Below are 12198 nucleotides of genomic sequence, written 5' to 3'. Positions count from 1 at the left end.
AGGGCTCCTTGGTCTGGCAGCAGCCTAATACTCAAAGCATCTAGTATTAGGAATTATGAATAGATTTCATCTTGCACACAAATTGGTGGTGCTGGCCATCTTTAACATGTGACAGTGTTACAGGAATAACGGTCTCTGATTGATTAGTAATGCCTGCCATGGGTATGGGAACAGACTATAGTGGTATGTGTGCAACATACTTGCTGCATGCATCATTTACCTGGACCTTTGGAGCCAACTAGTCTAATCTCTTCCTCAGTATAAAAATCTTCTCTAATAAAGGAGCCTCTATTGAATAAAATACATGAGACTGCAGTGTCAAGAAAAAGCAGACAAGAGAAACTGTGGAGAGTGCATTCTAATTCTGATTCTGTCACTAATTTGTGTTCTCTGACCACAAACAGATCACTTTTCCCTGGGCCATCTCTGTCCATCCCGTGAGGTCAGAACTCCCACCAACAGGGTCTTAGGTGTGAAAGTGCTTTGGAAACTGTTATGTGTGGTCTTGCATCCTCACGGGAGGCACGGGGTGGGGATAGGGGGCAGAGGGGACCGAGCAGAGAGGGGGCTGGAGGTGGGTGGGGCAGACTTCCATCAGCCCCGGGCTCCAGCCTGGGAGAGACCTACTGTTGTTGGCACTGTTCCTCTGGGCCTGGGGCTTCCACTTCTCTTCCACGACAGCAGGTGGCGATCGGGACTGGTTAGAGGCAATGTTGTTTTCGTTGTCCGCTGGGGGCACAAAGGGGACAGTGTGTTTCCCTGAGGTGCAAGAGGCCTGCCGGCTAACAAGGTGAGAACCAGAGCATGTGGGTGAAGGTGAGACTGGCCTCTGGGACAAATCCTGGCTACTTAGACAACTATCTGATGCCTGCAAAGCCTCATTTTCATCACTTGGTAAAATGAAGATAATCACCCGGATGTCACAGTTGCTGGAAGAACTAGTAAGAGCTAAAGCAGGGAAAGAGCAGGGCATGGTGCCTGGCACGGAGTGAGCGCTCGGTGAATGGGATCTGCTGGATTCCGAGCATGGCTGGGAGCCTCCCCATCCCTCACTGCCCGCCAACACACCCTCCTACAGCCAAAGCTCTAGCTCTGAGCTAGGGGAAGGGGTGCCCCTAACACTGCAAGAGACCAAGAGCATCTCACACTCTCGCTTCTTTAGAGAGTGCTTTTTCATCTTTTCAGTATATTTACTAAACAGTTATTAAATGAACACAACAAAACCAAAGCCCCATGTGACACGGAGTATGAAATTCCCAACCCCCTCATTACATGTAGGAAGTGGAAACTGAAGTCCATTATAGGAGAGGATTTGCCCAAGATCACACAGAAAACCAACAGCAGAGCTGGGCCAGACATCTCAGGCCTTCTGGTTCCTAGATGCCTTCTCCGTGCATTTCCCTAATTTTTGTTAACTTGTGCACTTGCACTTGTATTCAGTTATAAGTAACAGCCATATGCCTATTCTCCTCTACTCATGGTTACCCCTTGACATTTCTAAGTAGAAATGGTCTGAGTTACACGCTTGTCATCACAAACAAGCATACAAGCTTTTATCATACAATATTCCAAGAATGCTCTACTCCACTCCAAGCCCTGAGTTTCTAGGCTGTGCCATCTCCGTAATTTTTACTGTTCTGCTATGGACCTACTAGCCTAAAATTCTAATAATACTGTTTCTCTGTGCTCTTTTGTTGTTGATGTAGGTGTATCTCCTTGAGACATCATCCTACAGGTAGAATTCACAACCTGAGGATATGAACAAGTCATCAGTGGCCCTGGTTCAGGGTTGCCAGATGCCTTCCATTCTTCTCAGTCAAAGGCATCAGGCCTTGGAGGTCAAGGCCACACTTTTCATGCCTAGAGAAAAGACTTCCCCAACTTCTACGTGTTCAGTCAGCCCTGCAAGACTAGTTAAGAGACTCTGGGACATGCACTCAGAGGAATATTTTGCAGCCACTAGAAATGTGGTCACGTAGACTAGAGTAACACAGGAAAATGCACAAGATGATGAAAAGCAAGCTCTAATCATAATTTCATATGTATTCATATATACATATGTATATATGTATCTTAGACTCACAGGTCAAATAAGGAAGAAATTTATGCATCAAAGACAGATGGGGAGGGACTTCCACTTCTGCCCGTGAAGCATGACTGGCCGTGGGAACTGCCCTCCAGATGCAAACAGCTACAAATCATGATATGACTGCTTTCAGACAAGCAACCCAGGGTGTGATCCCAGAAAAAGAAACAAATTCAGTACACGCTCTGACTGTCCCGCTTGCTGCCTGGAGGCAGTTTTCAAGCTGCAACATAGGGGCAGGGAACTGAACAGAGCCCAGCGGTCCTGCTGAAGAGACAGAGATCAAAGTTCAGGGAGGCCCCAAACAGGTAGAATTTACTGGGAAAAGTACCAACGAGGAGGGAGTGACAAAAAGAGGGAGCTCTGGAAACTACCCCGGCGTCTTTGCTGAAACTCGTCTTCCTACGCAGAGGGTCAAATTCCACAGGACTGGGGAAAGAATCACAAAAACACAGTAGGCTGATAATTCTCAGAGCTCCCACATGGGGGAAATAATTTGTGTCCCCTCAACCAGAATGGAGAGACCTCAATGTATGAGAAACTGGACACAGTCCCCCTACTGCAGGGCTAAATTAGCCCCAGATCTAGGGCTGCCCTAGGACATTGGACCTGCCATAGGACATTTTAAGAGCAACCCTTTAAGTATTAAGGCGATCCCAAGAAACGAACTGTAAGCCAAAGTTTAATACTCTTTTAAAAATATAAAACCTGGCACCTAACAATATAAAATTCACCACATCAATTGTCTTAATAAGTACCAGACATTCAAAATAGTAGGAAAGTATGACTTATAACCATGAGAAAAACCAATCAATAGAAACAGACCCAGAAAGGACAGAGATGATGGAATTAGCCAATAAGAAGCTTACAACAGCTATTGTAAAATTATCATAAATATGCTCGGAGATATCACAAGGAGAGAAATGAAAGATGGAAGGAAAAAAAAAAAACTAAATACTAACCACTCAAGTGGAACTTCTAAATATAAAAATAAATGGTACAGGAAAAATGCACTGCATGGGATAAAAGTTGATTAGATGCCACAGAAGAAAAGAAAAAAAAATCAGTGAAGTTGGAGACAGAGCAAAAGAGCTATTCAACATGAAAACCAGAGGGTAAAAGACTGAAAATAAACAAACAGCACGGACAATAACAAGCAGGTTAACACACATATAATTAGAGAACCAGAAAAAGGGGGTGAGAGAGGGAAAAATTATTGCAGACGTGGCCAATTTTTCCAAACTGGATGAAAATTATAAACTCAGATTCTAAAGGCTCAATTGACCCCAAGCAGAATAAACATAAAGAAAACACCATCAAGGCACAGCACCATAATCAAATTGTTGAAAACCAATGACAAGAGAAACTCTTAAATGCAGCCAGAAATGGGGGGAAATTAAGTACAGGTGAACAAAAATAAGAACCACAGACCCAGGAGGCAACAGAACAAAGTATTAAAATAAAATATCAACCTAAAAATTTTAAATCTAGCGATATTATCTTTCACAAACGGAGGTAAAATAAGGACAAAAAAAAAAAAAAAAACAAAAAACAAACAAAAAAAAAACCAGACCTGTAACTGTAAGAAATACTGAAGGAAGTTCTTTGGGTATTAAAAAAAAATGACATCACATTAAGAATTTGGATCTACAGAAAGAAATGAAGAGTTCTGGAAACTGCAAATGTATGGATATAAAAAATGTTTTCCTTCATTTTTAATCTCTTTAACAAGATAACTGACTGCTCATTGGAAAATAATATCAATGAATTGGAATTATATGTACATGTAAACTATATGACAACAATAGCTGAGAGACTAGGAAAGGGAAATAGAATTTCATTGAAAGTTTTTCACACAGTATGCAAAGTGGGCATTTGACATCCTCTGAAGGATGAATTGATAAGTTAGAAATATACTTTAAAACCCAAATAAACTATAAAAAATAAAACAGAATTATAGCTAATAAACCCATTGTGAAGATAAAAACAGAATCATAAAAAATTCTCCGTCCAAAACAAGGTGCAAAAAAAAAAAAAAAGGAACAAAGAACAAATGAAACAATTAGTAAATAGCAAAATGGTAGATTTACATCCAATAATATTAAAGTTACATTAAATGTAAATGGTCTCCACATTTCAAATAAAAGAGATTGCCATACTTAATTAAAAAAAACAAAACCCTATGATATGTTATCTATAAGAAACCTATTTAAATATGAAGGCATGGATAGGTTAAAAGTAAAAGACTAAAAAAAGTACACCATACATACAGTAATGAAAAGAAAGCTGGAGATGTATGTGATAGTATTACAGAAAAAAACAGATCTCAGAACAAGAGTTATGACCAGGGGTAACAGGAGACTCTGCATAATGATAAAGGAGTCAAATCACCAAGTGTGTATGCACCCTAAGTGTGTGTGCATGTGATAACAGAGCATCAGAACACATGAAGCAGAAACTGAGATAACTGAAATAAGAAATAGACAAATCTACAACTGGAAATTTCAAATCTCTTTTCTCAGTAATTGCTACTCTCATGAGAAAAGAGAAAAAAAAAGAAGACTGAACACAAATGAACAGAGAGTGGACAACAACAAGCAGTCCAATATATATATAATTGGATACCCAGAAAAAGGAGGCGGGACAGAAAAATAGTGAAATCACATAAAGTCTAGTCTCTGATCATAACTAAATTAAATTAGAAATCAGTAACAAAAAGATATTTGGAAAAATTACAACTATTTGAATATTAAACATCACAGTTGTAAAAAACCCATGGGTCAGAGAAATATGAGAGATCAGAAATGCTGTGAATCAAACATTAAAACATAACATCTCAAAATTTGTGGGATATATCTCAATAAATGCTATTTATAACGTTAAATAATAATATTAGAAAAGAAGAAAGGTTTAAAATCAGTGTATAAAGCTTCTACCCTAAGATATCTAATGAACAAGTTTAAAGAATAAGTTGAGTCTAATGTAAGCAGAAGGAAGGAACTAATTACAGATAAAAGCAGAAATAAATGAAGCAGAAAAATAGGTAAACACACAGAGAGAAATCAATGAAACTAAAAATAAAACTATAATGAGAAAGATTTAAAAAAGGAAAAGAGGACAGAACTTAGTAGCAGGAATAAAAGAGGACATTACTACAGATGCTACACATGTTAAAGGGATTAAAGTGATTATGAACAACTTCATGCAAATAAATTCAACCACTTAAACGAGGCGAAAGAAAAAAAAATACCCTAAAAAAAACAAAGTACCAAAGTTCACTCCAAATGAAAAGGGTAACCTTAATTAAATCTATTACATTCTATAACTATTAAGAAAATTCAGTTCACAGTTTACATAATGGCTCACAAAGAAAATTCTCATGTGGATCCACTGGCAAATCTGACCAAATATTTAAGGAAGGTTAAATTCTAAACAAATTCTTCTAGGAAATGAAGAGGAAAGAGTATTTCCCAATTCATTTTATAAGGCTGGCATTACCCTGATCCAAAACTAGAGAAAAAAATTACAAGAAAACTATGGTGAATGGCTAAACAAATTGTGGTATATCCAAACAATGGAATACCAGTCAGAAATAAAAAGAATTACTGACAGCACAGAACAACATGGATGAGTCTCAGAAGTATGCTAAGTGAAACAAAACAGACACAAAAGACTCAATACCATATAATTCCATTCATACAGAATTCCAGTAAAGGCAAAACTCTAACAAAAGAAAGCAGACAATGATTGCCAGGGTAGGGGTTTGGGAAAGCGACTTGCTGCAAAGGGAACTTTCTGGGTTGAGGGTAACATTGTGCTTGTGATAGTGGTTAAATGACTGTACATTTATCAATATCTATCAAACTGTACTCTTAAAATTGGTGAATTTTATCTACGTAAGTTACATCTCAATAAATCTGATTTTACACTAGACTGAAAAGAAACCATTAAAAGAATAACAGTGGTTAGCTCTGAGTAGTGAGATTATGGCTGATTCTTCATTTTCTAACTTCTCTGCATTTCCCCCAATTTCCTTTACTGAATACATCTCCCAGTTAAAAACAAAAGCACAGATTTAGAAATGGAAACCAGCAGCCATTCTCGCTGACCTTCTCCACTATAGAGTATAGAGATTTGGAAGCCCTGGATGTGTGACCTTGAGTCCGTCACTTCAACCTCTCGGCCTCAGTGTCCCCCTCCTCCTCCCAAAATCCTGGGGCTGGGCAAGCTGCAGGCTGAGTCCCTCACTCTCTGCCTTTCTGCAGGACTTGGAATCGAGATTACTCAACCTTAAATTACATAACCATGTCTAATACGGTCGATTAAAAATTTTTTTCCTCCTTATCTCACACAGTGCTGCTGAATAGGTGAGGTACTCAGTAAATGCTCTGTGAAAGGCTTGATTTATAGCTTGAGCTGGAAATAAAGTTAACTTAGTGTAGCCATTCCTAGGTACCCCAGATACACACACACACACACACACACACACACACACACACACACACACCCCTGTAAAAGGCTGGATGCACAGCTGGAATAAAGGCTGTCTCCCAGGAAGGGATCAGTGGAGAAAAAAAGGGAAAGAAAAAGTTTCTAGCAGGGGATGGAAAAAAGGGTGCCTGCATTATCCGGACCTACTTTAGAACATGCCACAGCCCTCAATACTTCACATACATCATCTCTGGACCCTCACCCAGCCTGTGAGGAGCAGAGATAAGCCCATCTGACAGCCGAGAAGACTGACATCCAGAGAGGTGAAGTGGCTCAAAGGGATTAAAACTCCAGTGTGGCCATTCCAAAATCCTGCCGTGCTGAGTTGCCAACTTGTTTGCCACCTGGGAAAGTCCCCGAGCCGCTCTCTTGGCTGCGGTCCTCTGACTGCACTTGAAAAGAGGCTAGAAGGACTGACCTTTGAGGGGGAACCACCTCCCCCGATCCTCCACCCCATCTACCTTGCTGACGAGGGTGAGGTTTGAGAGCATAGCCTTGGGAGATCACGGGAGAGTCAGAATCCTGGTCGGATGCTGTGAATGCATCAGCCACTTTAACCTCAGTTCCCTTATCTATAAAGTGGGGCTAAAATGGGCACTTAACTCAAAGCAATGTTCTGAGGATCAAATGAGCTAGTACGTGTGAAACTCTCAGAAAACCTCCTGGCATGCAATAAGAACTCAAACGATATTAGGTACTTTTTACAAGCCATGCAACTTTGGGCCAGCAATTCGGTTCTCTGAGCCTGAGTTTCCCCGTCTGTGTAACGTCAGCGAGCTTGTCAGGAGACCTGACGCAGTAACCAGCCCCGACACACAGTAACCGCTCACTAAACGTTAGCTATCCTTAGTATTACTGCTGCCAAAACCTGCTCCTCCACTGTCACCAGGGGCCAGGCAGGTTTTCCTGCAGCACAGAAAGGAAGTTTATTAGCGGGAATTACCCCGTGCCGTTCAGCAGCCTCTTAATGAGATTGGTGTTATTCGAGGCTGATCCCCCTTATCAGCAGCGCTGTGAACTGCGCAGATCATGACGCTTAATTTCTCTCTATGGAGTCAATCCTTTTAATCCCGACTCAGCCTGGCTGGGATTCCGCCTGGCTTTGCACTGGATTGCCGGCAAGGCATTCTCTGCCAGCACTGGACCAGAACAAAGCAGCCCAAAGCTCTTCTCGGAAAACAAGTCGGGATGCTTGGGGGAGGTGGGGCCCCCAAAGGCGCATCCTTGATTTGCATGTTAATGGCCTCCGCCTAATTGCAGGAGGGACGAGAAACACTGGCACCCAGACTCTCCCCTCATTAGAGCTCAGCTTCCAGAAGCCCACAGAAGGGCAGAGGGTTTCAGAGGAGGAATGAGCAGGGTCCAGGCGGTGTGCTCACGCAGCGTCCCAGCAGCCTTCCAACTTCAGCCACTGGTTCCACACGGGGTCAAGTCTAAACGCTGTGAGCTGTGTTCAAGGCCCTCCCTGGTGCAGGACAGCTGATGGCTAAGCAAACCGGAGGCATGAGACACAAGAAGACGGAACTCTGGTGGAAGGGGGCAGCTGGAGATCGCAGGTCTGTGTGCCCTTGCTTTACAGACAGAGCCCCTCAGAGAGGGGGGACAAAGCTTCCTGCCTGAGTCCCACCATGAGGAGGATGTTGGTTAGGGCAGGACTGGAACTCACGTGTCATGGTGGCCAATCCAGCTCTGTCCTGCTTTTAATGAGTATATTAGAAAAAAAATCTACCCCCCTCCCCAAATCACGTGAATTGGCGTCTAGTGCAGAGCAGACACCCAATAGATACAAGCTGAATAAACCAATGAATGAGGAGGGTCACAGTAACAGAACAGCACGTAGCCTGAGAGCCCAGCTCTAAAACGCTGTGCCAGTCCGGCCAGACCTGGAAGATTGTGTGAAAGATTTATAAAGCAAAATACAAACAATAACTAATAACGATAATAATAATAGTGACAACAGAAACAACAGCAGCTAAGCACTCAGTCTCCACCTCGAAGTCTCTTTCCTGGTCAGAACCACCAGGTGTGTCAGGCACTTTCCCCACATCATCTCCAGTGCCTCCAGGGGATTCCCTGAAGGAGGGGTGGCAGGGACCGCTAGCTCCCTCCCCTACTTTCTGTTCCCCTTGGCAGAGTGTCGGGCTGTCCCTGGGCAGTGCTCCGGGCAGGCTTCCCACCCCTGGAATTTGAGCATAAAGGTGCCACTTGTGGTCTAAAGTGGTAAAGAAGGAAGTGTGCCTCTCCCCCTGCCCGCCAGTCAGAGAGGGAGGGTGCTGTGAGCCAGGAGAGGATGGAGACACACGAAGGAAGGAGCCCGGACCCCTGCATCGCCGTGCAAAAGGCCACCCAACCAGGCCGCTCGCACCTGGCTGTGATGTGACTGAGAAAACAAGGGGCTATGCCAAACCCCTGAGAGTTTGGGACTTATCTGTTACAGCAAATTGTCTCCCTGACTAAAACAGAAATTAGGCCAGAAGTCGGTGCTACTATGATAAAAGCCTAAAATCCAAGGCTGGGTGGTCCAGAGGGGGATCTGATACTGTATGCTGGACAGATGGCAAGGCAGCTGATAAAAAATACCAGCCTAGACGGCACACCGCTAGCTGTTGCTCGCAGCAGTGGTTCTTAAAGTACGGCCCCCGGACGAGCCGCGGGGGCCTGAAGATTTGTCAGAAATCCAACTTGCAGAAATGTAAATCCCGGGCCCCACCCTAGATTCATGAATCTGAAATTTAGGGGGATGCCCAGAACTCTGTGCTTTCACCAGCCCTCCTCTGAAGCAGGCTGACGTTTGAGGACAGCCGCTCTGTGGGACAGAGTGTTCCAGTGAGTACTGACCCCTGGCTGCCCCAGGCTGCCCCCTCTCCAGTGCCATCCCTGCCTCTGCTCACCTTTAAATCAAACCACAGTCTCCTGGTCAGCTCCTACTTGGCCTGGAGGCTCAGCGCAAAAGTTACAACCTTCTGGAAGCCTTCTTCAGCTCCATCCGCATCTCTGGATGTGCGACCACGGACCCTGCTGCCACCCCTCTCCCCCTCAGGGCACAGACCACCCTGCGTTACAACTGACTGATGGGGCTCCCGTATCCTGTGACCATTTCCTGGGAGAGCGGGCTCAGGCTGGCTCTGACGAAGGGGGAAGGGAGGGCTGCAGCCCCTGGCCCACCCCAGCTGGGGGCCCTTACCTGCGTGGGACTGCATGTGCTCCAGCAGGTTGTTGTAGAACTGGAACTGGATCCCACAGGCGCCGCACGTGTAGGGTTCTGTGCGGAGAAACAAGAGCTGCTGTGTCAGGGGCAGAACGAACCCAGACGCCTTTCTGCTGGGCTGCAGGCAGCTTTGGAACTGGGAATCCAAACACATACTGGGGCTGTGCCCATGGGGCTCTGGGTCTGTCTGCTTCCCCCACTAACTAGTGAGGGAGAAACGGGGAGGAAGGGGTGATGGAGAGGGAAGATGCGCAGATAAAGACCATCGAGTGCAATCAAGCAGCATTTATGGAGTGCTTACTGTGTGCCAGGCACTGTTCTGGGCACTGGGGATGGTGAGGGGAGGACAACACTAATGGACCAAGACCTCTCTCAAGGCAGAGACCACATCTTTATTCCACAGCCCATCTCTCTGCCAGGGGATGCACACAGACAGCACTGCTTGCCGAATGAACAGATGAATGAATGAATGAATGAATGAACCAAAAACAACAGAAGGGACATGGAAGGCAGCAAAGAGAAGGGGAGAAGGGGCAAGAGAAAGGGAAAGAAGAGGAGAAACACAGCAAAGCCAGAGGAAGAGAGGGTAAGACAAGGAGAGGGAAGGGGAGAGGATGGGACGGCAGGAAGAATGAGGGCACACGTAGAAACAGGAGCATGTGTGCAAAGGACCTAGATCTTTTCATGTCTGTGTGACCAGCACTCACGGCAGTGCCCGCCACAGGGACGAGGAAGGAAGAAGAGAGAGAAGGGTGCAAAGATGGGTAAGAAAAGAGAGTAGGAAGTAGGTGGAGATGGGGCTCGGAAAAGGTGCCCTGAGGTTGCCCTGTGAGCAGGAAGGGGAGGCTGTGCTCCTGCAGGGCTGGGGGTGGCAGAGGCAGGGTGCCCATGGTCACGGCTCTGCCTGTCCCCTGTCCAAACTCCACCCGCCTGGGGTTGGGCCTCCTCCTGCCTCCACCAGCTGCCCAGGCTGCCTGGGAGGGTGGCCCAGGTCTGATGCTCCGGGGAGGTCCCGAGCGTGTGGCAGGCTGAGTTCACTCCCTGCCCTGCCTCGCCCTCTCCAGCCCCCCGATGGGACCATCACTTACTCTGTAGGAGAGGGAAAGGATTGGAAATCAGGGGACTTGCAGTTTCTGCAAAAGAGAAACAGTTTAGCTAAGTCTCTTCTGGTTCTGGTGCTCAGAGATGATGGTCATTATTTCTGTCCTTAGTAAGCAGTGAGCCAGATGGGCTCTCAGAGGAGGGCGAGCGTCTGGGTGCCAGGCTCACGTTCTACGGTAGGCCTGGGGCACAGGCGAGGCAAGATCAGCCAGGGCCATCCCCCCAGGACACCCTCAACTTTAATAAGTGAGTCCACAGACCACTGATGAGAAAACACCCGCACGTGGCTGCCCGCTTCAGGACCAGGAGTTGGGAGCCGCTTTGAGGTCCTGGCACCATGGTGGGAGTATTTGGCACCAAACATCAGGGCAGCCAAGGGAGGGCTGAGCTTTGAGGGTTTCTGTTGGCTGGCAGTTCCCCGACGCTTCCTGAGTTGTCAGCTGAGCCTCACAGGCAGGTGGCAGCAGATCGGGGCCAGATGGACTACACCGGGAATCCTGGCTCCACCACTTATAAGCTGGGAACCTGGGACAGCGATCGACCTCTCCTGAGCCTCAGTTTCCTCATCCAAAAGGTGGGGATAACAATAACACTAACCCCCACCGGGCTGTGGTAAGGATGAAAACAGGTAAGACACATACAGCTCTGAACACGTGCCAGGCACACAGTAAGCGCTCAATAAATGCTGGCTGCCGGCGGGAGCAGCACTTCACATCGTCATTCCCAATTCCGAGCACTGGCTCTGGTGGAAGGAGAGGCAGGGGGTGCAGCCTGGCTGGCTGAGAGCAGAGGCTCCCAGGAGACCGTGGTTCCAATCCCGGCCATGCTACTTATTCCTGGGTGGCCTTGGGCCGGTCACGCCATCTCTTTTATCTTTAAGGGCCACCTTTTGGAAGGGCTGAGCGGGTTACAGTTTTCAGAAGGATGAAGCAGCTTGGAAAAGTCGACATGCCGTCTGTGGTCTAAAGGATGGGGTCCACATCTTTAGGGCTCCCACAGCACATCTCAGTCCCTAACTCATCCAATCACTTGGTTTACTTAAAAAAACAACCACCCCAAAAACACCCTACCATGTGAGTGTGCAATCTGTGCGGGGCACTGGCTGAATGCCCCGCCCTTCCCCGGAACACATGTACTATTCCTACTCCGGAGCGGAGGAGAAATTGCGGGGCAACACTAAGTCACCAGCTTGTAGATGGTGGAGTTGGGGTTGCGCCTTGGCCAAAGTCAGGTTATTGCACAGAAGCTTCCATGTGCAAGTCTGAGCTCCTGGATATTTTGTAAAGCCCCTGAAAAGAGTGGTGGTCAAGCC

The 12198-nt window shown here is 46.1% G+C and overlaps 1 protein-coding gene across 20 annotated transcripts in view; it reads right to left on the bottom strand.

Annotated features, from left to right (window-relative positions):
• The window catches only part of ZNF618 (zinc finger protein 618), a 165651-nt gene that overhangs the window by 7716 nt on the left and 145737 nt on the right, over positions 1 to 12198 (bottom strand). For 12 of the 20 annotated variants that reach the window (XM_074362055.1, XM_074362040.1, XM_074362048.1 and 9 more), the window contains 3 exons: positions 10874 to 10918; positions 9762 to 9839; positions 628 to 729 (listed from right to left, as the gene is read on the bottom strand). In XM_074362055.1, the coding sequence (XP_074218156.1) occupies positions 628 to 729; positions 9762 to 9839; positions 10874 to 10918 (225 nt within the window). The remainder of the gene's footprint in view (positions 1 to 627; positions 730 to 9761; positions 9840 to 10873; positions 10919 to 12198) is intronic. The other 8 variants (XM_074362042.1, XM_074362043.1, XM_074362050.1 and 5 more) reach the window with 2 other exon arrangements.

Source organism: Camelus bactrianus, chromosome 4, assembly GCF_048773025.1.
Source record: "Camelus bactrianus isolate YW-2024 breed Bactrian camel chromosome 4, ASM4877302v1, whole genome shotgun sequence".
NCBI classification, from domain to species: Eukaryota; Metazoa; Chordata; class Mammalia; order Artiodactyla; family Camelidae; genus Camelus; species Camelus bactrianus.
Note: the sequence above shows the minus strand (reverse complement) of the source record. Positions and strands in the feature narration are given on the sequence as shown.